Raw genomic sequence first — 26,431 nt, forward strand, 5'->3', positions numbered from 1 at the left:
CAAGCGTCTCAGCCTGGGTCGCTACCTCTCCTGACTCCGGCTGGCGAAGCAGCACCGGGTCGGAGCATTGCACACAATGGGGGTCATCGGAGCCTGCTGGTAGATTAGCCCCACATGCAGCACACGCAGTATACACAGCCCTTTTTGCCTTGGCCGCCTTGCGTTTTGAGGATGACATGTTGCTGCTTCCACAGAGCGATCTGGGATATGCAGCCAGAAGCGACCTCACAGTGCAAGAAATACAATATCTATATATCTGTACACAGTACACCGATACACCGTGAGGCACTAGAGGGACCAGCACAGAAAAATCGCTTACCGCCCGCTTAAAAAAGCGGGTGTGTGGTCGCCAGATAGCCCCTAGTCCAGGTCTCCCAGAGCCTTGCGTCCTTCCTCCAGCCAGGCATGCATGTAATGGCTGCCGGCGTCTCGAGAGAGGAAGGGGGGCGGGCCCTGGGCGTTCCTGGCCAAGAGCGGGAAGCCTGCTTCCCTCTGTGCCAAGTGAGAGGGCTGGAGCATGTAAATCAGGCTCCAGCCCTCGTCGCTGCTAGCGAACAGCGTCTCTCCCCTACCCTGAATGACAGGGTGGGGGCGGGAACGAATCGGAGCTGCCGGCGTCCTAGGCCCAAAAAGCCGGGGACTCAATTTATAACCGCCGCCGCCGTAAAAGCGCGGACGGCGGATCCCCGGCGCACCACAAGTCACAGCAGCGCCGCCCGGTCCAGAGGGGGTCGGCGCTGCGTTCCCATACACAAAAAAGTCCCCCAGTAATCTGTAGGGACACCAACTCCACGTTGCGGTCCCCGGCGCACTACAACACCCAGCCAGCCCGGAGTGTGTCTGTGCCTGCCGGGGACACAGAGTACCTGTATGATGCAGGGCCTGTCCCTGATCGTACTCCTGCTCCGAATCCATCAGGTTCTAATGGGTCTGTGGATGGAGCCCGGCGTCAGAGCTGAGAGGCCGGCAGGATCCCACTTCCACAGAGCCCTACCAGGGGATGTGGAAGGAAAACAGCATGTCAGGCTCCAGCCCTGTACCAGCAATAGGTACCTCAACCTTACAACACCATCCAGGGGTGAGAAGGGAGCATGCTGGGGACACTATATGTGTCCTCTTTTCTTCCATCCGAAACAGTCAGCAGCTACTGCTGACTAAAATCTGTGGAGCTATGCATGGAATGTCTGACCTCCTTCGCACACAAAGCTAAAACTGGAGAACCCGTGATACCACGGGGGGGGTATAGCCAGAGGGGGAGGGGCCTTGCACTTTTAATGTAGTGCTTTGTGTGGCCTCCAGAGGGCAGTAGCTATACCCCAATCGTCTGGGTCTCCCAATAGAGCGCTGAAGAAAATTAATTTCCCCTTGTAGCCATTAACCCCATATATGCATGTAAATAGCATTTGGGTATGTGACAGATTCCCTTTAAATAACAAATTTAGCTCTCCTACATCTGTAGCTACAAACTTGCCTGGAATTTTCGCCTTAAAGCCTTTGTCATTAATGGGGTGAGACCAGTGCCATTTTCCTTGTTTTCTCGGTCATATAGTGGGGTACCTCCTGGACTCCTGAAGAAAAATAAAAACATTTGTGAACAACAGACTGGTTACACTCTGTATAATACTTTTTTTTCTCCTTTTGGGATTTCTTTTCTGCTAAAATCCAAATACTGCAAGCCTTTTGTCCAGTCTTGATGAGGGATCGTGGAGGAGTCAGAAACACCAGAATGATTGAGGAGCAAGCCTCTTATCGAATCACTTGCCTCTTAAGAGTGTAATGAGAGATTGTGCATCTCGTCACAAATCTTAAGCGGGCTTTACACGCTGCGACATCGCTAATACGGAGTCGTTGGGGTCACGGAATTCGTGACGCACATCCGGCCGCATTAGCGATGCCGTTGCGTGTGACACCGATAAGCGATTTTGCATCGTTGCAAAAACTTGCAAAATCGCTAATCGGCGACATGGGGGGTCCATTCTCAAATCTCGTTACTGCAGCAGTAACGAGGTTGTTCCTCGTTCCTGCGGCAGCACACATCGCTCCGTGTGATGCCGCAGGAACGAGGAAGCTCCCCTTACCTGCCTCCCGGCCGCTATGAGGAAGGAAGGAGGTGGGCGGGATGTTACGTCCCGCTCAGCTCCGCCCCTCCGCTGCTATTGGGCGGCGGTTCAGTGACGTCGCTGTGACGCCGCACGGACCGCCCCCTTAGAAAGGAGGCGGTTCGCCCGTCACAGCGACGTCGCCGGACAGGTATGTATGTGTGACGGGTCTGCGCGATGTTGTGCGGCACGGGCAGCGATTTGCCCGTGTCGCGCAACAGATGGGGGCGGGTACCCACACTAGCGATATCGGGACCGATATCGCAGTGTGTAAAGTAGCCTTTACTCTAGTTAGAGACACCACAGGTCGCCATGAATTAGATGACGGTGGTATCAAACCCATTCCCATTTTTACAGAACTGGTGAAACTGGGTTTAGGCTGAGCTTTGAAGTGATACATGCTCTTCAAGAAGGTTTCTCTCAATCTGTATTTTTGCCATTTTCAGTAAAAACATAGGCTTACCTTTCCATGTTGACCTTTCTCAGACGTTGTCTGACGTCCAGTGGGCTTTTAAGCTTTTCTCTATATAAAAAAAAAAAAAAAAAATCATAGGACAACCTCATTTGGAGCAAGAAAATGCAAATAATTTAGTATTTAACATATTCCTGTTCAGCAACTTACTTAAAAACATTTGTGGGGCGCTTTGGTGGCAAGTTGGAAGCTATCTTCAATTTAACACCCTGCAGCTCTGACATGGTGATCAGCGGAAAGCTTTGACATCTGATTACTGCCGTCTGAAAATATAATACAAGACTTAAAACAGGATAATATCTATATCTATATATATATATACACATATACATATATACACACACATGCACACGTACGTACGTATATGGTACAGATTATTAGGGCAAGCCTTAGAATATATATCTATAGGGGTGATCTTATGCATTAGATACAAATTGATCAAACCAACCAATTTTGGTAGGATCAGTATATCTAATGAAGAGGGGGGCATCTCTTGATGTCAGGGAAAACAAGAATTGGGCAACTTAATCCTTTGTCCATGTGGGGAAATTTGGCTTTATTCCTACCGATAACAGAGGAAAGTAACTTTGTAGGAATCTTACTTTTTGTTTGTCAATGTTGTCTTTGGTCTTTCTTAATTTGACATTCAGAAGATCTTTAAGGGTTACTTGAATGGGTCCTTCTTGTTGCGCTGGTGGTGCCTGAAAAAGATACAGTATGTCAAGTTTTCTGTTTAGATTAGTATTCTTTAGATTGCAAAGCCAAAACATGCACTTGGTTTGGGTGAAGAAAAAAAAAAAAAGAAAAAAAAATAGCATTCAAAAACCCAATATAAATTTTTGTATAATGTATTGCTTAATTATCCTACCTTTGGGGGTCGAACGCTTGCCACTTTCTTCAACAGTGCAAGAGGTCTTTCAAGTGGAAAGCTAGGTGGTGGAACTGGTGGGGGAGGAGGTGGTGGAACTGGTGGGGGAGGAGGTGGAGGGGGTGGTGGTGGAGGAAGTAGTGGTACAGATGGCAGGAGACTGGCTTCTGCTGTTTCCACCTTAAAGTCTCTTATAGAAGGCAGGGTCTTGGCTTGCTGACATCTACAACAGCAGACACTTCCTGATCTTGAATTGGTCTCTTTAGTCTGAGAGAAAATGAACACAATTGATCGTAAACACAAGTAAAGCTCAAATACATATTTGATAGTCATCAGATCAATGATAAGTCAGCTGACAGCCATCTCCCCAGAGTCGCTCATACATAGGAACACTTGGTTCAGACACTCAGGTGTGCTCTATGAGAGAGCTGCTGACAGATTTTCTCTGGGGTCAACCGATCTCCCAAGAATAAAAAGGATCAGACGGATCCGACATGCCCAATACAAGTGATGCCAAGAAAGAAGTAGAAGAGTCAGGAGGTACCCCATAACAGTCTAAATTGTTAGCCAAGTCCACCGCTGTAACACTGTTCAGTCAACATAAGTCTAATGTGCTTTAAAGGCAATCTGTCACCAGGTTTTTACCACCAAATCTGAAAGCAGCATAGTGTAGAGGTAGAGACCCCAATTAAAGCAATATTTCACATCACATCGCTGTAAGGAAAGTATCTGCTGCTTGATCATGCTGTTCCCATCGTGTATATAAATGTCATGAAAGCAATAGAATACTCACTGGTTGCCGTTTTGTGCTGTTTTAGGCTAGTTTCACACATCCGGCTTTTCGCCGGTTTGCCGCATTCGGCGGACTCCAGTACACTGTGATACAGTACAATGGCAGCGTGGTAACTCACAAGTCACATGCTCCGGTCTCATGACAGCATGTGACCGGAGCTTGTCACGCTGCCATTGTACTGTATACTGTACTGGAGTGCACCGAATCCGGCAAACCGGCGAAAAGCCGTTTGTGTGAAACTAGCCTTAGGCGGCGCTCCGGTCTGCTGCGGCACCAGGTGACTGTATATTTCCTGCGAATCACACACTGGTTGCAAGTCACTTTTTACATTTTCTCAATAAAAGTCTATGAGAATAATCACTGCTTCACACAGTGATCCGGCAGGTTACAGATGCAGTCACGGGATGCTACAATGGACCGGAGTACCAATGAAACCGGGAGGACATGACAACCAAGTAAGCTACTATATTTCCAACAATTACAAATATGATATCTAGCAAAGAGGAAGAAAAGAGAAAAAAATCACTAGGGTGGTGCATTAAGTCATCTGCTGATCTTCCTGCTAAATGACTGATAATGTATGGGGTTACCTTAAGTGTTAGCTGCAGCTTTAGAAACTCAACTTCAAGTTTATGTAAGCGCCGTTTCAATGTCCGTTGTTCAAGGTGATAGGTTAACGGTGGAGCAAAGATATTTCTTACAAAAATGAGTGGCTGAAAGAAAAGGGTTACAAGGTGGTGAATGCACTTATGAAATCAAGGGATACATTTATTTAGTTGTGCCCTGTCTGAATCGGGCCTCACAAATTAAATCTGCACTGTGATTTGTTGCTATGGGCAACAAAAATGGTTTTTCTTATATAGGACTTCATAAATCTTCCCCAAATTATACTGAAATCCATTTACCTTATTTACACAGTTCTGGCTCCACACACATAAGGATATGAAGGCTTTCACTATGGAACCCACTACACTCGTACTGGGTAATCTAAACCATAAGGAATGGACCCAGGTGAGATACCATGGCGGCCCTGCCTCTGTCTGTTCTGTTATCCTGCAAATATAAAGTACATAGGGTAAGAATTCATTTATACAGTAATGGTCCATATAGACTAGATAATAATGAGCAATTAGGCTACATGCGCATGCTGCAGTTTTTCTGCACACAAACTGCAACCATAACTGCACCTTGTCAGAAAGAGCCTGGAAATGTATAAAAAAAAAACAAAAACAAAAAAAAAAACAACTTGTAATGTCGGTGTGTTTTTGGTTATTGCGTTTTTTAAAGAAGAAACAAAAAAAATGATAGGATAATGGATAGATAGCTACAATAGATGAAAGGTAGAAAAAAAATAATAGGATGGCTAGATAATAAGAACATATAGATTAGATAAGACAGAACACATAGAATAGCTTGATAGAGGGATAGCCAGCTTGGCTAGCTGTTTTTTTTTGGGAGGTAAAAAAAAATAAAAAAAAATTATATGACGTGGGATCCCCCCCTTTTTTTATCCAGGACAGGAACAGCAGCAGCTACAAGCTGCAACCCTCAGCTGTCTACTGTACCTTGGCTGGTTATGAAAAAGAGGGGATCCAACGTGTTTTTTTTTTTTTTTTTTTTTTAAATAATTATTAAATAAATAAATTAAAAAAAAAAATAACATATGAAAGTGGGGTCCCCACATTTTTCTAACACCAGCCAAGGTGCAGCAGACAACTGGGGGCTGATACTATTAGGGTGAGAAAGGTCATCATTATTTGGCCCTTTCAAGCCTAACAATAACAGCCCACAGCCGCCCAAGAAGTGGCGCATCTATAAGATGTGCCAATTCTGGCGCTGGACCCAGCTCTTCCCAATTGCCCTGGTGCGGTGGCAATTGGGGTAATAAGGGGTTAATGGCAGCCCACATCTGCCATTAAAGGGAACCTGTCACCTAAAATATGCGTTCTGACCTATCAGCAGACGCATGTGTGCCATAATTACACCTTCCTACCCATCCCCGTGTTATAAAATTGTATAATATGAAAGTAATAAAAAACGTTTTATTACCTTCATATTTCCTATGTAAATAGCAGGGAATATGGTCACAGGGGCGGCGCCTTGCCCTGCATACTTTCTGTGGTATCACACCCCTGTGGGAGTGATACCATGGAGTCACATGAGCAACGTCATCGTCGCTCATTCTATCCTGCGCGCGTTTACACTTACTATTGCGGCAGGCTTCTCTTCCGGGTTCTCCTTATCAGTTTCAGACGTGCACTGCGCATGCGCAGTGCGCTTCTGAAGCCGGCGCGTGAACACCCGGAAACGAAGCCTGCCACAATGCACGCAGGATAGAATGAGCGACGGTGACATTGCTCGTGTGACTCCATGGTATCACACCCACAGGGGCGTGATACCACGAAAAGTATGCAGTGCAAGGCGCCTCCCCTGTGACCATATTCCCTGCTATTTACATAGGAAATATGAAGGTAATGAAACGTTTTTTATTACTTTCATATTATACAATTTTATAACACAGAGATGGGTAGGAAGGTGTAATTAGGGCACACATGCGTCTGCTGATAGATCAGAACGCATATTTTAGGTGACAGGTTCCCTTTAAGCCCTAGGTTAGTGATGTCAGGCATCTATGAGACACCCCCCATCATTAATCTGTAAGTGAAAGTAAATAACCACAAACAGACAAAAAAAATCATTTATTTGAATTAAAATAAGCCCCCTCTTTCACCAATTTATTAACCCCAAAACACGCCTCCAGGTCCGAAGTAATCCACACGAGGTCCCACGGCAATTCAGCTCTGCTACATCCCTGTCCTGTCACAGCGAGCGGCCATACAGCATGTCTGCCAGCTGTGAGTGCAGACAGAGCCACAACGATCAGAATGAACTGGGGTGAACTCCTGACATCACAGCTACGAGTCCCACAGTACGGCATGTGTCACAGCAGTGATGTCATTGGTTCACGGCTGTGAGGGTCAGGCCGCTACTGAAGTGGGCTGTACAGTACTGTACAATGTAGACACACACACCAGCGGCTATGATTGATTGCAGTCAGACAGGTGTAACTCAGCATGGGGGCACGTCTGACTGCAACCAATCACAGACGGGTTGAGGAGTGAATATGTAGAAGGCTAATGAGCGGGTTCAGAAGAGGAAGAAAAGGCCACGGAAACCGTGTGACAGCGGAGAGGGAGGGGGAGACATGCCAAAATCACTCCAGCTTTTCTGTTCACAAAACTGCGGGTAAAACGCATGCCAAACACACCAATTTGACAAATGTTGACAAGAACGTAAGAAAGAATGAACATGCTGCTTCTTTTTTGTCACAAACTTTTGTCAAAAAAAGCACTGACAAATAAACTGCAACGTGTGCACAGAAAAACTGACTTCTCATAGACTTTGCTGGGAAGTCAAATGTCGGACAGTTCTGACAACAAGACACGCGATAAAAAAAAAAAAAAAAAAAAAAAAACGCAGCGTGCAGTCTGCCGCTGGTAAAACTGTAAAAAAAAAAAAAATCAAAACAAATTGCGTTGTTTTGCAGCATCCGTTGCATCCGTTGTGCCACTATATGCAACACATCCGTTGCATCCGTCACACAACGCAATGCAACGGATACCGTTCAACGCAAGTGTGAAACTAGCCTAACATTGCATTCGTCTGTGTTATACGCCAATATTAGCGAGCCCTTAAGGCCCCTTTCACACATCAGTTTTTTGCCATCAGTCACAATCAGTTTTCTCGACGGATCTGTTGCAGATTGTGGCTAAACTGATGCGATGGATCCGTTTTTTGACGGATCCGACTAGCTGGGGGCTAAATAATAAACTGGAGCATGCTCTGTTAAAAAAAAACGGAATCCATCGCCGGATTCTGTTTTGACGGATGACGACGGATCCTACGCCTATAGGCTTCCATTCTACCAAACGATTAACGGCGGACGGATCCGTCGCTGTCCGTTTTTTCGACGTACACAAAAAATGTTACTTTGGCCATTGTCTCTGTCCGACATACAAACATTTTTCAACGGATTTGTCGAACGACTGATGAAACATGAGGCCATCCATCGCAATCCGTCGCCAACACAAGTCGATGAGAAAAAAAACGGATCCAGCGGCATCAGTTGCCGGATCCGTTTTTTTTTTTCAAAGTTCGACGGATTGTGACTGATGGCAAAAAACTGATGTGTGAAAAGGGCCTATAGGAGTTACTCATCAGACACCCTGGAGAACTGTCTATACACAGCAGTCAATCTGAATAGACAGAACTGTAATATAAATCACAGAGTGAAAACAAAGACAATGCACCTCCAGATACAGGAGCTGACCTTCAGATTAATTTAGAATAAGTGCACTTAAGGCTACTTTACACACTGCGATATCGGTCCCGATATCGCTAGTGTGGGTACCCGCCCCCATCTGTTGCGCGACACGGGCAAATCGCTGCCCGTGTCGCACAACAGCCGTCACACATACATACCTGTCCGGCGACGTTGCTGTGACAGGCGAACCGCCTCCTTTCTAAGGGGGCGGTCCGTGCGGCGTCACAGCGACGTCACTGAACCGCCGCCCAATAGCAGCGGAGGGGCGGAGCTGAGCGGGACGTAACATCCCGCCCACCTCCTTCCTTCCTCATAGCGGCCGGGAGGCAGGTAAGGGGAGCTTCCTCGTTCCTGCGGCGTCACACGCAGCGATGTGTGCTGCCGCAGGAACGAGGAACAACCTCGTTACTGCTGCAGTAACGAGATTTGAGAATGGACCCCCATGTCGCCGATTAGCGATTTTGCACGTTTTTGCAACGATGCAAAATCGCTTATCGGTGTCACACGCAACGGCATCGCTAATGCGGCCGGATGTGCGTCACGAATTCCGTGACCCCAACGACTCCGCATTAGCGATGTCGCAGCATGTAAAGCCCGCTTTAGTCCACAATCTCAACAAATGAGCAAAACGTTCCATCGTTATTCGAACCACATCAAGTATAACCAAGACGTGTTCCGATAACAAGATATTCTGCACAGAACCATTGTATTAAAGGGAATCTGTCACTAAGTTTTTGCCAACTAATCTGAGCAGCATGGAAGGAGGAGAGACCATGATTCCAGAGATGTGTCACTTACTGGGCTGTGCAGTGGAATTTTTATAAAATCACTAATTAAATCAGCAGTAGATTATCATTAGAGGACTACTTGGTGTGCTGCTCGGTAGTCCAGCATATTCATGAACTCTGTATAACTGCAAGATCTGCAGCAGAGAAAACAGTGATGTTATGAAAATGACAAAAAGCAGCCCAGTAATAAGTGATACATCACTAGAGTCAGGGTCTCTGTCTCTACATTATGCTGCACTCAGATGGGGGTAGCAAAAACCTGGTGACAGATTCGCTTAAAGGCTGTGTGCCCACAGATTTTAATTAATACTGCAAGGAAAACGCACCCCAGCAATTCTTTCCTGCATCTGATTTAATCCACTGCAATGCTTGATCATTGCAGTATATTATATCAGTCAGTGCTGCACTCGGATCACTGACAATTTGTCTCATACTCCATGCCACAGGCATGGTCTATGATGTGATCAGTAGCTCAGTAACCCAGGGTTATCATGGTGATGATCCAGGGTTGCTATGGCAGCGATCAGGTCCCTGTGATCAAATTACAGGTACTCGATCGCCAAGGAGAGGTAAGAGATTCCTCTCCCTGCCTCCTGAAATCATGATTGATTGCAGCATGTAGAGGTTTAAACTGTCGGGAGAGGTAGTGAGACCCGGCTCTCAGCTGTAACATCAACTGGAGACCGGACTGCGATCACAGGGCTACAGTGCAGGAACCCTCGTGATTGCCATGATGCAAAAACTCTAAAAGATAAAAAAAAAAAAAAAAAAACGCTTAAAAACCCCCACAAATGTGTTAAAATACGAGCGTTTTTTTTCTGCCAAAACATGCAGTTTTAGGCCGCCCCTTTCACACGTCAGTGATTCTGGGACGTTTGTGCTTTTTTTTAAACGTACTAGAATCACTGACATACGCAGACCCATTCTAATGAATGGTCTGCTCACACGTCAGTGATTTTTCACTGCACGTGTCTCCGTGCGGTGTACCCGCGTGTGCGTGATTGCCGCACGGCGACATGTCCATTTTTTTCTGGCATCACTGATGTTCCACGGACCACGCAGTGGTGTGGTCCGTGAAACACGTGCCAGAAAAAAACGTGCTTTTAAAATAAAAATCATTTTAAACTCACCCGGCGTCCAGCGATGTCCTCTGCAGCCCGTCCTCCCTGCTGCTTCTAAGCCGGCTGATTACTGTCGCGCATATTATGCGCGACACAGCCGACCCGGAAGCAGCTGCTGCGGGGGTGACCGCCAGCCGGATGCTGCGTCGCGGGAGCGATCAGCACCATGGAGAGCGGGAGCAGGTGAGTGAATCTCTAAGTGCAATCACGGGCCACGGAGAACGGAGCCCAGATTGCACTTAGACAACCCACGTGTGCCGAGATTCACGGCACACGCAGGGACATGTGCGTGTTTTACACGCCAGTGAAAAACGTCAGTGTTTTTCACTGACGTGTGAAACGGGCCTTATGTGCAGGAAATCTGCACACAAAACTGCTACGTGGGCACATACCCTAAAGGTGCTATCCTGTACTTGAAGAAACCTCTCACTCCCCATGTTTCCCCCAGTAAAATAATAAAACATCTACCTATCTCCAGTACTAGCACTTTTCCAGTGGTGTCAGCACTGGCTCTACCAGGGATGGCATAACAGGCTTCATTATTCCCTCCTTCAGACATAGCTGACATTCAGATTAAATGAGAGAGAATCCACAGCTCTCGCCTCCTTCACATTTCTGATTTGTCCGAAGAAGGGGACAGTGAAGCCAGCTCCGATTGGCTGCATGGATTATGTGATACAACAATGTCACACAACTTCGGGAGAGACCGTGCAGATTCCGCTGGAACAGTGCCAGTACCGGAGGTGAATAGAACATAGGGATTGAGAAGGGGCTGTCCAAGTAGTGGACAACGTCTTTAATGATCATTCTGTGAACATTGAATATTCATCACCTGTCTTAACAGGCCAGTAAACAACTACCCACCAGCTTGGATGTGGCTGATCGGTGATGGATTAAAGGCCTAGATCATTTAATCTAAGTGTGCAGTAATACGTACCACTGTGTAGAAAGCTAGAATAAAAAAAAAAAAAAGAAGATAGTGTATACAGCATCAAAGTGCTCGTGCAAGGTACAAAGTCTAGACCAGTGGTTCCCAAACTCCAGTTCTCACGACACCCAACAGGTCATGTTTTCAGGATTTCCTTAATATAGTGACTCGCCCACCCCAGGGCTATGGGCCACCTGGTGTCAGGCCGGACTAGTCCGGGGGTAGTCAGTGGTGGCGGGGCCCGACTCCGTGACCCTGGCGGGGTCAACTAATATGGCAGTGATGGTGGTGGTATTATAATTAACGTTTGTGGAAATATTCGTGGCGCCACCTGTGGATTACGGCTATGGAGCCGCCGCTGCTGAATGGGATCTCCGGGGCTGATGGATTAGCAGCTGGGATGGTTCTGCTCCCCACAGGTGGAGTGGTGCCCCGGGGCAACCGTTGGTGCCTATTAAAGTCTATGGTGCTTTTGTGAATGGTGCAGGCGAAATAATGGAGGCAACACCAGGGGGTGCAGTTTCAGGGTTTTACTCACTGATTAGTATCTGTCGCGACCTGGTCGCCCACTGGTGTGCTGGAATCCCCTGTCAGGGACCTCCGCCGATCCCGGGTAGTTCTGGAAGTAAATGCCGGTGCACCCTTTTTGTTGTGTCTCTTTCCTCAGCTGTCTTCAAAGCCTTGACTTTTCTGGATAAACCGGTCTTGGCCTACACTATAGGTTCTGGACAAGAAGACTTGCCTGGATGGAACTTTGCCCTCTTCCCAGGGATTCTACAGTGGGATGTGGCCCTGGGCGCTTGCAACCACCCTGGGCCTTCGGTGTTTAATTTTGGAAAATGACTTCTCTTCTTCCAGTTTCTAGGGACCGTTCCCTGTATGCAGCTCGATCCCTCCACCCGATGACTTAGTGGAATAGTCCACAAGCTTGAAAGCCTTTCAGTGGCCCTGGAATCCTTTCTTTCTTGGTCTGTGGTGTCACCTGGGCCTAGCTGGGCCCCAGGGTCTCCACCAGGAAGCTTCACGTTCTGTCACTTATTCTGAGGTATCTACCTCTCTCTCCTCCAGACTAACTGAACTTGACCCTCCTGTCTCTGCTCTAACTTTCTGTTGGCTCCTCCCACTTTCCCAGTTGCTAGGCCCCACCCTATGGGGGAAGAGATGGGTCTTACGCCCCCCCCCCCCCCCCATCATACAGGATGGGGGTGGCTGCCACTATCTCCAGTCCCAATATATGCCCAACAATGGGTGTAGTGTGAATTTTGCCTGTGGGCCGGCGTTTACTCCTTTCCTTACCCAGGATTGGGCATCACACCTCTGGCTGAGGTGCAATGTCCCTGTGGCGACGGAAGCCTCAGGGGCGCCACAATAGCACAGGTGATGCCTTGATAATGATTCCATCACCTGTTCAATAGTAAGGAAATCCTGAAAACATGACTTGTTGGGGGTCATGAGGACTGGAGTTTGGAAAACATTGGTCTAGACCATGGTATATATTAAAAGGTGTCAGCACTCCCACTTCAGAAAAATAAAAAAAAAAAAATGGTATTTATTCCAAGCCCGTGTCGTCAACCAGACATGCAGTTTGGTTTCCGGGTTTACATGCATTGGCCAATACATAAACTAAATATCTCTCTTTTGCAAGAATGCAGTGCCATATTTTCCCTAGTACATTTTTGGCCTTTTCAGTGTGCAACTGTTTGGATTTATAGTCAACCAGACATGGACATGGGCTTGTAGTGAATACCAATGTTTGCATCTTTCTGAAATGGGAGTGTTTTTTTTTTTTTTTTTTTTTTACTAAAGATACATCCAACACTTATAAACTGTACGTGGTGCAGAGTAGATAGCAGGCTTACTTCTCAGCACTACAAAAGACCGCTTTTCTGGTTTTCTGTAATACCCATGGTTTTCGCCTCTTCTCTTTACCTGGTCTTTTACGTGCTTGCAGGAACTTTGTCATTATCTAGAGAGATATAAGGTATATTTCAGAACAGTTAGGAACATTGTGTCTTAGGCTAAGTTCACACATCCTGTGTTTTGCATCAGTCACAATCCGTAGCCTTGAGGAATTACGGAATCCTGCAAAATATTTTGCAGGAATCCTGTATTTCCCCATAGACTTCTATTAGTGACGGATTGCGACTGATGACCCTGCGTTGCATCCGCTGCGTCGCGGTCCGTCGTTTTTGACTGACCGCCGAGCGGGGAGCAACGCAGAATGTAACGTTTTTTCGGGCCGTCAAAATTAACGCGCCGCGCAGGAATCCGTCGCCATCCGTCAAGCTTGTAATGCATGTCTATGGTGCTGGATTCCGTCGTAATCCGTCTTACAACGGAATCCAGCGCAGGATTCCGTCATGCTCTACTGAGCATGCCCAGCATGCTTGGCACGCCCACTGGGCTGTCCAAAACACAGACGGATCATGACTGATCCGTCAAAAAACGGACGCACAGCGGATGTAACGGACGCAACTGATCCGTTTTTTCACAGGATTCCTGTGAAAGGAATCCTGTGAAAAACACATCAGTTGCATCAGTTGACATCTTGAAAATGACTGATCCGTTGCTGACGGACCTGACGGATTGAAAACACAGGATGTGTGAACTTAGCCTTAAAAGACAACCTGTCAGCACGATTTTTTATAGTGTACAGTAAAGGCCTGGCTGTAATCGCGCTGTAATACTGACTACATTGGACCCTGGATGAAGAAACCTGCTTTGTTGTTCTTTAATCACCATTTGAATTTTTCTGTTAAAGTGAACCTGCCAGGTGCAATATGCACCCAGAACCACGAGCAGTTCTGGGTGCATATTTCTAATCCCCGCCTAACCATCTCTGTATATGTGGCGCCCCTGAGGCTTCAGTCGCCACAGGGTACTGCACCTCGGCAGAGGTGCAGTATTCATCCCAGGTACAGAGAAGGTCATTGCCGGTAAACACCACAATCCACGCAACACATAGTTAGTCGCCCTCCCACTGGGACTGGGTTAAGGTAGGGTCCTGGTGGTGGCCATCATAAGGTATGGGACCTCCTGCCCACTAGTTCAGCAACCCGGGTGTGGGGGGGTGGAGCATCTTCAGAGGGAGTAAGGCGACACAGACAGACAGGAGGGACAGTGAGGTGCGAACAAGGAGCTTGGGGAGAGAGCTGCGCCATAGCTCCCTCAGGACCGAGCGCAGAGAGCAGGGTGCGGAGCCCTAGGCTGGTGGGTACTGCAAGTCCTACCAGCAGAATCCGCAGGGAAAAAGATTGCAAGTCTGGCCCACACAAAGTGCCCGGGGCCGTGACAAAAGAGTGGCGCCAGTAAAGGACTCGCGCTGCCTGCCATAAGGGACAGGACCGGAGCCAATACTAGGACCAGGGTCCAAGCGTAGCTTCAAGCCGCAGGGACACACACAACACAGCGCAAGTAAGAAGGACGCACATAAAGAAGTATCGGCTCTGACCTCCGAACTATCCGGGATCGGCTGGAGCCCATGACAGCGGAGTGCGGCAATCCAGAGACAGTGATACTTCAGTGAGTAAAGAACTTTGATTGCAACCCCTGTGTCGTCCAATCCTTCCCGCGCCTTAGGTGCATGGCAGCAGCAGAATGCTACTCCCAACATCCCTGGGGCCTGCTGATCTCTGCCTGTGGAGAGCTGCACCAACTGACCTGCGCTACCATCTGCCCCAGAGGATACCTTCCGCAGCGGCAGGTCCTATGTTAGCTGCAAACCACAGGTGACGTCACGAATATAAACTCTATTCTCCCCTGTAAATAGCCCCTCCATCTTTTATTGACACCACCGGAGTCACGGAACCGGGCCTGGCTGCTGTGACATCCCAAACCACCCTACACCGGCCCAGTGACGAGTAACCCCCCAGACCCCATGGGCGCGTCATATACACTAGCATAAACAGATCTTTAGAATAAGTATTTCTTTTATCTTTTATCTCATGCTAATGAGCGAGGCGATTAGTCCCAAGGGCATTATATCCCCTGACTAGTCACCCTCCCGGTGTACTAACATGCAATTCAATGCAGTGTCACAAGCAGTGCCGCGCATACCTGTGTTCGCTGTGACCGCGCTTCTGAATGCTCGGCACTTCCAGTCATGCGCAGTATGAAGCCGGGTGTATGCGTCCCGGCTTCAGAGAGGTCAACTGCGCATGACTGAAAGTTCCAGGCATTCAGAAGCGTGGCCACAGGAAATACAGGTAAGAGCAGCGACGCTGCATTGAATAGCATGTTACTACACCCCGGTGGGAGTGCTAACATGCTAAAAGGGTGGCTAGTCGGGGCATATAACACCCTTAAGACTAGTCCCTGGCCTCATTAGCATAAGATAAAAGATCTTTAGAAATACTTTTTCTAAAAATCTCTTTATCTAGGTTAGTGTATACAGGGACAGTTAGGCAGGAATTAGCAATCTGCACCCAGAACTGCTTGTGGTTCTGGGTGCATACTGAACCTAACAGGTTCGTTTTAATTAGATTTCGGTCCATGGGGGTCGGCTGTCACTCAGTGCTGGGGCGTGGTTACAGCCTCTACTCACTACGCATAGAGCAGTGACTGATAGGCGTGCAGCCGGCGCCCCTATGGCTGAACGCCGAAGGCTTCTGGGAGGTATAAAGTTAATTTCCTTAAAGGGAACCAAACATCAGCATTTTCCTATATAAGGTGCAGCTGTCGCGGGCGGAGGGGACGCGCTCGCCACGCTCGGGTCCGGGGCTTCTGCTGCTGCTCGAGCGGTGGACTGGACCCAGGGACGCGAGCAGCGCTCCTCACCCGTGAGTGAAAAGGGGATGGTATGTTTAGGGAGATTGTTCGTGACGCCACCCACGGGACGTGGTGATGGTGGCACCACCGCTGCTGATAACGGGGATCCCGGGAGAGATGGTAGGGTGCAGCTGAGATGTTGTCCCCTCCGTGGGTAGGGGGTTGGTTATCCCGGGGCCCGGTGGTGATGACGGGGAGGCCGGATGGCTGGGGTGCAGGGACTGCGCGGCGCGGTGCCGGACGGCACTGGTGTACTCACTCAGACAATCACTGACAGTCTCTGGTAAACCAAAACGGCCGGATAGACGGGTCCCGCAGCCGGCTGCAGTGTTGTTGTTGTGCTCTCCCCGGCCCGGACGGCTGATGGTGGCTGTCGTTCCCTGCACCTGTGAGAATGTTCTTGACTCCTGTGGTTGCCCACCGGTAGTCCGCTTCCCGGCGTATAGGTGCCGTAGGAGCCCGTGTTGCCCGCAGGCGCTGGCCCTCGGATCTCTAGCCTGTGGCGGTGGCGGTATACCCTCTCTGGGTGGACTGTTGCCTTCAATCAGGACTTGGTTGTTGGGAAACCCCAGGGGTTCCTGTCACATTCGGATTTGACTATTGACGGCGGCTCCAAGCCTGGTCGGGGTCCGATGGCCCTGCCTGTGTGCTTAGCTTCACTCCGTTCCCCGGTCCGGTACCGGCGGGCCGTCGCCCGACTCCGGTCCTTACGGCTCTGCGGACAACCTTGCTGTCAGTGTCTGGGCTCCAACCCAGACACCCAAGTGTTTACTCCTCTCACTTTGACCTCCAAGACTAAACTGTCACTTTTCCCGCCTCCAGGACTGTGAACTCCTCGGTGGGTGGGGCCAACCGCCTGACTCCGCCCCACCTGGTGTGGACATCAGACCCTGGAGGAAGGCAACAAGGATTTTTGATTGACTGGTCTAACTGCCCAGGGTGGGTGTGTGTGTGTTGGTATGTTTGTGACTACCTGGCTAGTCCAGGGCGTCACACAGCCAGTGTAGTACTGGCACTATCAGGCACATTGTGTACATACCATTAGTGGGCAGCTCGGGTGTTTAGGCTGTGAAATTCAACTTTATAAAGCATGCTCCATAATACTGTGGGTTTCAGAATCAGAAACACGGCACCGGAGATGAGCGCTATGCGCAGATGCTAAATCCGACGCCGTGTAACTGAAGATTAGAAATTTACATACGGCCAGAGGGAGGGAGGAACAGGCGGCAGGGGGGCGGGGATACACGTGCATAACCCGCTCGGACATTAGCAGCGAGGTGCACACGTCAATCAAAAAGTGCACGAATTTTCAAACTTTATAAACTTGGATTTCACAGCCTAAACACCCGAGCTGCACCCTGATGGTATGTACACAATGTGAATGATAGTGCCAGTACTGCACTGGCTGCACCTTATATAGGAAAATGATGATGTTTGGTTCCCTTTAAGGCAGCGTGGCTCCCAGTCCAGCGTCTGCACGGCTTCAGAACGCTAGGAACCTGCAGGATAGGGATCAGAGCACTTCTATATATAACAATTCTAATATATGGCAGGATAGGGATCAGTCAGGGTGCTTACATACAGGTGCATCTCAATAAATTAGAATATCAAAAAGTTTATTTCAGTAATTCAATACAAAAAGGGAAACGCATATATTATATAGTCATTACAAACAGAGTGATCTCTATCAAGTGTTTATTTCTGTTCATGTTGATGATTATGACTTACAGCCAATGAAAACACAAAAGTCATTATCTCAGAAAATTAGAGTATATACCAACTAAATAAATGATTTTAAACTCAGAAATGTTGGCACCTACTGAACAGTATGTACAGTAAATGCACTCAGTACTTGGTCGTGGCTCCTTTTGCATGAATTACTGCATCGATGCGGCGTGGCATGGAGAGGCGATCAGCCTGTGGCACTGCTGAGGTGTTATGGAAGCCCAGGTAAGATGCTTCTGGCATTGTCTATTGGTCATGAGTGGCTTGACAGAAGGAATGCGGCACTTTTAGCCCATGTCCTGGATACCTCTGTGTGTGGTGGCTCTTGAAGCACTGACTCCAGCAGCAGTCCACTCCTTGTGAATCTCCCTCAAATTTTTGAATGGCCTTTTCTTAACAATCCAATCAAGTCTGCGGTTATCCCGATTGCTTGTGAACCTTTTTCTACCACACTTTTTCCTTCCACTCAACTATCCATTAATATGCTTGGATACAGCACTCTGTGAACAGGCAGCTTCTTTAGCAATTGTCCTTTTGCAGCTTTCCTTCTCCTTGTGGAGTGTGTCAATGACTGCCTTCTGGACATCTATCAAGTCAGTGGTCTTATCATGATTGTGTAGCCTACTGAACCAGACTAAAGGTCCAGTCACACTAAGCAACTTACCAGCGATCCCAACAACGATAGGGATTGCTGGTAAGTTGCTAGGAGGTTGCTGGTGAGATGTCACACTGCGACGCTCCAGCGATCCCACCAGCAACCTGACCTGGCAGGGATCGCTGGAGCGTGGCTACACGAGTTGCTGGTGAGCTCACCAGCAACCAGCCCCCAGCGCCGCGTGGAAGATGCTGCGCTTGGTAACTAAGGTAAATATCGGGTAACCAACCCGATATTTACCTTGGTTACCAGCGCACGGAGCTACATGTGCAGAGAGCAGGGAGCAGCGCACACTGAGCGCTGGCTCCCTGCTCTCCTAGTTACAGCACACATCGGGTTAATTAACCCGATGTGTGCTGCAGCTAAATGTGCACAGAGCAGGAGCCGACACTGACAGTGAGAGCGGCGGAGGCTGGTAACAAAGGTAAATATCGGGTAACCAAGGACAGGACTTCTTGGTTACCCAATGTTTACCGTGGTTACCAGTGTCTGCAGATGCCGGCTCCTGCTGCCTGCACATTCAGTTGTTGCTCTGTCGCTGTCACACACAGCGATCTGTGCTTCACAGCGGGAGAGCAACAACTAAAAAATGGCCCAGGACATTCAGCAACAACCAACGACCTCACAGCAGGGGCCAGGTTGTTGCTGGATGTCACACACAGCAACATCGCTAGCAACGTCACAAAAGTTGTTCGTTAGCAGCGATGTTGCTTAGTGTGACGGGGCCTATAGGGACCATTTTAAACACTTAGAAAGCCTTTGCAGGTGTTTTGTGGTAATTATTCTAATTTTCTGGAGATAATGACTTTTGGGTTTTCATTGGCTGTAAGCCATAATCATCAACATTAACAGAAATAAATCACTCTGTGTGTAATGACTATAATATATGTGTTTCCCTTTTTGTATTGAATTGCTGAAATAAACTTTATGATATTCTAATTTATTGAGATGCACTTGTAAATAATAATAATAATAATAATATACATGCAGGATAGTGATTAGGGCGTGCCGCTTACAATAATAATTCTAATATATGCCAGAATCTGGATCAGGGAGCTTACATATATAATAACGATAATATACATGCAGGATAGGGATCAGGGCACTTACATATATAATGATACACGTAGGATAGGGATCAGGGCGCTTCCATATATAATGATACACGTAGGATAGGGATCAGGGCGCTTCCATATATAATGATACACGTAGGATAGGGATCAGGGCGCTTCCATATATAATGATACACGTAGGATAGGGATCAGGGCGCTTCCATATATAATGATACACGTAGGATAGGGATCAGGGCGCTTCCATATATAATGATACACGTAGGATAGGGATCAGGGCGCTTCCATATATAATGATACACGTAGGATAGGGATCAGGGCGCTTCCATATATAATGATACACGTAGGATAGGGATCAGGGCGCTTCCATATATAATGATACACGTAGGATAGGGATCAGGGCGCTTCCATATATAATGATACACGTAGGATAGGGATCAGGGCGCTTCCATATATAATGATACACGTAGGATAGGGATCAGGGCGCTTCCATATATAATGATACACGTAGGATAGGGATCAGGGCGCTTCCATATATAATGATACACGTAGGATAGGGATCAGGGCGCTTCCATATATAATGATACACGTAGGATAGGGATCAGGGCGCTTCCATATATAATGATACACGTAGGATAGGGATCAGGGCGCTTCCATATATAATGATACACGTAGGATAGGGATCAGGGCGCTTCCTTATATAATGATACACGTAGGATAGGGATCAGGGCGCTTCCTTATATAATGATACACGTAGGATAGGGATCAGGGCGCTTCCTTATATAATGATACACGTAGGATAGGGATCAGGGCGCTTCCTTATATAATGATACACGTAGGATAGGGATCAGGGCGCTTCCTTATATAATGATACACGTAGGATAGGGATCAGGGCGCTTCCTTATATAATGATACACGTAGGATAGGGATCAGGGCGCTTCCTTATATAATACACGTAGGATAGGGATCAGGGCGCTTCCATATATAATACACGTAGGATAGGGATCAGGGCGCTTCCATATATAATGATACACGTAGGATAGGGATCAGGGCACTTCCATATATAATGATACACGTAGGATAGGGATCAGGGCGCTTCCATATATAATGATACACGTAGGATAGGGATCAGGGCGCTTCCATATATAATGATACACGTAGGATAGGGATCAGGGCGCTTCCATATATAATGATACACGTAGGATAGGGATCAGGGCGCTTCCATATATAATGATACACGTAGGATAGGGATCAGGGCGCTTCCATATATAATGATACACGTAGGATAGGGATCAGGGCGCTTCCATATATAATGATACACGTAGGATAGGGATCAGGGCGCTTCCATATATAATATACATGTAGGATAGGGATCAGGGCGCTTCCATATATAATATACATGTAGGATAGGGATCAGGGCGCTTCCATATATAATATACATGTAGGATAGGGATCAGGGCGCTTCCATATATAATATACATGTAGGATAGGGATCAGGGCGCTTCCATATAATACACATGTAGGATAGGGATCAGGGCGCTTCCATATATAATATACATGTAGGATAGGGATCAGGGCGCTTCCATATAATACACATGTAGGATAGGGATCAGGGCGCTTCCATATAATACACATGTAGGATAGGGATCAGGGCGCTTCCATATATAATATACATGTAGGATAGGGATCAGGGCGCTTCCATATAATACACATGAAGGATAGGGATCAGGGCGCTTCCATATATAATATACATGTAGGATAGGGATCAGGGCGCTTCCATATATAATATACATGTAGGATAGGGATCAGGCCGCTTCCATATATAATATACATGTAGGATAGGGATCAGGGCGCTTCCATATATAATATACATGTAGGATAGGGATCAGGCCGCTTCCATATATAATATACATGTAGGATAGGGATCAGGGCGCTTCCATATAATACACATGTGGGATAGGGATCAGGGCGCTTCCATATATAATATACATGTAGGATAGGGATCAGGGCGCTTCCATATATAATATACATGTAGGATAGGGATCAGGCCGCTTCCATATATAATATACATGTAGGATAGGGATCAGGGCGCTTACATATATAATATACATGTAGGATAGGGATCAGGGCGCTTCTATATAATATACATGTAGGATAGGGATCAGGGCGCTTACATATATAATATACATGTAGGATAGGGATCAGGGCGCTTCTATATAATATACATGTAGGATAGGGATCAGGGCGCTTCTATATAATATACATGTAGGATAGGGATCAGGGCGCTTCCATATAATACACATGTGGGATAGGGATCAGGGCGCTTCCATATATAATATACATGTAGGATAGGGATCAGGGCGCTTCCATATATAATATACATGTAGGATAGGGATCAGGCCGCTTCCATATATAATATACATGTAGGATAGGGATCAGGCCGCTTCCATATATAATATACATGTAGGATAGGGATCAGGGCGCTTCCATATAATACACATGTAGGATAGGGATCAGGGCGCTTCCATATAATACACATGTAGGATAGGGATCAGGGCGCTTCCATATATAATATACATGTAGGATAGGGATCAGGGCGCTTCCATATAATACACATGAAGGATAGGGATCAGGGCGCTTCCATATATAATATACATGTAGGATAGGGATCAGGGCGCTTCCATATATAATATACATGTAGGATAGGGATCAGGCCGCTTCCATATATAATATACATGTAGGATAGGGATCAGGGCGCTTCCATATATAATATACATGTAGGATAGGGATCAGGCCGCTTCCATATATAATATACATGTAGGATAGGGATCAGGGCGCTTCCATATAATACACATGTGGGATAGGGATCAGGGCGCTTCCATATATAATATACATGTAGGATAGGGATCAGGGCGCTTCCATATATAATATACATGTAGGATAGGGATCAGGCCGCTTCCATATATAATATACATGTAGGATAGGGATCAGGCCGCTTCCATATATAATATACATGTAGGATAGGGATCAGGGCGCTTACATATATAATATACATGTAGGATAGGGATCAGGGCGCTTCTATATAATATACATGTAGGATAGGGATCAGGGCGCTTACATATATAATATACATGTAGGATAGGGATCAGGGCGCTTCTATATAATATACATGTAGGATAGGGATCAGGGCGCTTCTATATAATATACATGTAGGATAGGGATCAGGGCGCTTCCATATAATACACATGTGGGATAGGGATCAGGGCGCTTCCATATATAATATACATGTAGTATAGGGATCAGGGCGCTTCCATATATAATATACATGTAGGATAGGGATCAGGCCGCTTCCATATATAATATACATGTAGGATAGGGATCAGGCCGCTTCCATATATAATATACATGTAGGATAGGGATCAGGGCGCTTACATATATAATATACATGTAGGATAGGGATCAGGGCGCTTCTATATAATATACATGTAGGATAGGGATCAGGGCGCTTACATATATAATATACATGTAGGATAGGGATCAGGGCGCTTCTATATAATATACATGTAGGATAGGGATCAGGGCGCTTCTATATAATATACATGTAGGATAGGGATCAGGGCGCTTCCATATATAATATACATGTAGGATAGGGATCAGGGCGCTTCCATATATAATATACATGTAGGATAGGGATCAGGGCGCTTCCATATAATATATACATGTAGGATAGGGATCAGGGCGCTTCCATATAATACACATGTAGGATAGGGATCAGGGCGCTTCCATATATAATATACATGTAGGATAGGGATCAGGGCGCTTCCATATAATACACATGTAGGATAGGGATCAGGGCGCTTCTATATAATATACATGTAGGATAGGGATCAGGGCGCTTCTATATAATATAAATGTAGGATAGGGATCAGGGCGCTTCCATATAATACACATGTAGGATAGGGATCAGGGCGCTTCCATATAATACACATGTAGGATAGGGATCAGGGCGCTTCCATATAATACACATGTAGGATAGGGATCAGGGCGCTTCCATATATAATATATATGTAGGATAGGGATCAGGGCGCTTCCATATAATACACATGTAGGATAGGGATCAGGGCGCTTCCATATATAATATACATGTAGGATAGGGATCAGGGCGCTTCCATATATAATATACATGTAGGATAGGGATCAGGGCGCTTCCATATATAATACACATGTAGGATAGGGATCAGGGCGCTTCTATATAATATACATGTAGGATAGGGATCAGGGCGCTTCTATATAATATAAATGTAGGATAGGGATCAGGGCGCTTCCATATAATACACATGTAGGATAGGGATCAGGGCGCTTCCATATAATACACATGTAGGATAGGGATCAGGGCGCTTCCATATATAATATATATGTAGGATAGGGATCAGGGCGCTTCCATATAATACACATGTAGGATAGGGATCAGGGCGCTTCCATATATAATATACATGTAGGATAGGGATCAGGGCGCTTCCATATATAATACACATGTAGGATAGGGATCAGGGCGCTTCCATATATAATACACATGTAGGATAGGGATCAGGGCGCTTCTATATAATATACATGTAGGATAGGGATCAGGGCGCTTCTATATAATATAAATGTAGGATAGGGATCAGGGCGCTTCCATATAATACACATGTAGGATAGGGATCAGGGCGCTTCCATATAATACACATGTAGGATAGGGATCAGGGCGCTTCCATATATAATATATATGTAGGATAGGGATCAGGGCGCTTCCATATAATATACATGTAGGATAGGGATCAGGGCGCTTCTATATAATATAAATGTAGGATAGGGATCAGGGCGCTTCCATATAATACACATGTAGGATAGGGATCAGGGCGCTTCCATATAATACACATGTAGGATAGGGATCAGGGCGCTTCCATATATAATATACATGTAGGATAGGGATCAGGGCGCTTCCATATATAATATATATGTAGGATAGGGATCAGGGCGCTTCCATATAATACACATGTAGGATAGGGATCAGGGCGCTTCCATATATAATATACATGTAGGATAGGGATCAGGGCGCTTCCATATAATACACATGTAGGATAGGGATCAGGGCGCTTCTATATAATATACATGTAGGATAGGGATCAGGGCGCTTCTATATAATATAAATGTAGGATAGGGATCAGGGCGCTTCCATATAATACACATGTAGGATAGGGATCAGGGCGCTTCCATATAATACACATGTAGGATAGGGATCAGGGCGCTTCCATATAATACACATGTAGGATAGGGATCAGGGCGCTTCCATATATAATATATATGTAGGATAGGGATCAGGGCGCTTCCATATAATACACATGTAGGATAGGGATCAGGGCGCTTCCATATATAATATACATGTAGGATAGGGATCAGGGCGCTTCCATATATAATATACATGTAGGATAGGGATCAGGGCGCTTCCATATATAATACACATGTAGGATAGGGATCAGGGCGCTTCTATATAATATACATGTAGGATAGGGATCAGGGCGCTTCTATATAATATAAATGTAGGATAGGGATCAGGGCGCTTCCATATAATACACATGTAGGATAGGGATCAGGGCGCTTCCATATAATACACATGTAGGATAGGGATCAGGGCGCTTCCATATATAATATATATGTAGGATAGGGATCAGGGCGCTTCCATATAATACACATGTAGGATAGGGATCAGGGCGCTTCCATATATAATATACATGTAGGATAGGGATCAGGGCGCTTCCATATATAATACACATGTAGGATAGGGATCAGGGCGCTTCCATATATAATACACATGTAGGATAGGGATCAGGGCGCTTCTATATAATATACATGTAGGATAGGGATCAGGGCGCTTCTATATAATATAAATGTAGGATAGGGATCAGGGCGCTTCCATATAATACACATGTAGGATAGGGATCAGGGCGCTTCCATATAATACACATGTAGGATAGGGATCAGGGCGCTTCCATATATAATATATATGTAGGATAGGGATCAGGGCGCTTCCATATAATATACATGTAGGATAGGGATCAGGGCGCTTCTATATAATATAAATGTAGGATAGGGATCAGGGCGCTTCCATATAATACACATGTAGGATAGGGATCAGGGCGCTTCCATATAATACACATGTAGGATAGGGATCAGGGCGCTTCCATATATAATATACATGTAGGATAGGGATCAGGGCGCTTCCATATATAATATATATGTAGGATAGGGATCAGGGCGCTTCCATATAATACACATGTAGGATAGGGATCAGGGCGCTTACTTTCTAATGACTGCTAGCTATAGAGGTGAACCCATTGATGTGAACAAATGCATTATCATTAGGCAGCTGTGTATAAAGCAGGCCTACATGGCGGCGTCAGCTGGCCCCGTGCCCGCAGTGGGGAATGCCCGGTGTGCAGAGCTGCCGCTGCAGGGAATGGCTCTCACCGTGCTGTAGAGGAGGCCGCCCCGCCGTCCGCTGGCGCAGCCGGCCCAGTCACTGTCTGCACACTGACTTCACTTCTACATTCAAACTTACAACGCGACGCTCGATATCCAATCACTGCATTCGGCAACACCCGTCCCCGCCCCTATCCGTTAGTTCCCTAGTGATTTGACCAATCACGTGTCGTTACGCTCTACCTGCAGCCTTTCTACGGCAAATGGGAGGTGTCCATGCGCAGTTCGCTTGGATCCTATATCCACTCTGAAATTAGTCATGAATTGGTTAAATTCTCTGAACAGCTGAATAACCAATGAGA

At 46.6% G+C, this 26,431-nt stretch overlaps 1 protein-coding gene across 1 annotated transcript in view; it reads right to left on the minus strand.

Moving 5' to 3' along the window:
* Positions 1-26,196, minus strand: part of PRR11 (proline rich 11) — a 41,053-nt gene extending 14,857 nt beyond the window's left edge. The window contains exons 1-9 of the mRNA XM_075334202.1: positions 26,118-26,196; positions 13,253-13,359; positions 5,138-5,285; positions 4,823-4,945; positions 3,440-3,706; positions 3,174-3,272; positions 2,722-2,834; positions 2,563-2,622; positions 1,472-1,568 (exon numbers count right to left, since the gene is read on the minus strand). Coding sequence (XP_075190317.1) covers positions 1,472-1,568; positions 2,563-2,622; positions 2,722-2,834; positions 3,174-3,272; positions 3,440-3,706; positions 4,823-4,945; positions 5,138-5,285; positions 13,253-13,356 — 1,011 coding nt within the window. The 5' untranslated portion in view covers positions 13,357-13,359; positions 26,118-26,196. The remainder of the gene's footprint in view (positions 1-1,471; positions 1,569-2,562; positions 2,623-2,721; positions 2,835-3,173; positions 3,273-3,439; positions 3,707-4,822; positions 4,946-5,137; positions 5,286-13,252; positions 13,360-26,117) is intronic.
* Between the last annotated feature and the right edge of the window lie 235 nt (positions 26,197-26,431).

The sequence above is a fragment of the Anomaloglossus baeobatrachus genome, chromosome 2, assembly GCF_048569485.1.
Source record: "Anomaloglossus baeobatrachus isolate aAnoBae1 chromosome 2, aAnoBae1.hap1, whole genome shotgun sequence".
Lineage (NCBI taxonomy): Eukaryota > Metazoa > Chordata > Amphibia > Anura > Aromobatidae > Anomaloglossus > Anomaloglossus baeobatrachus.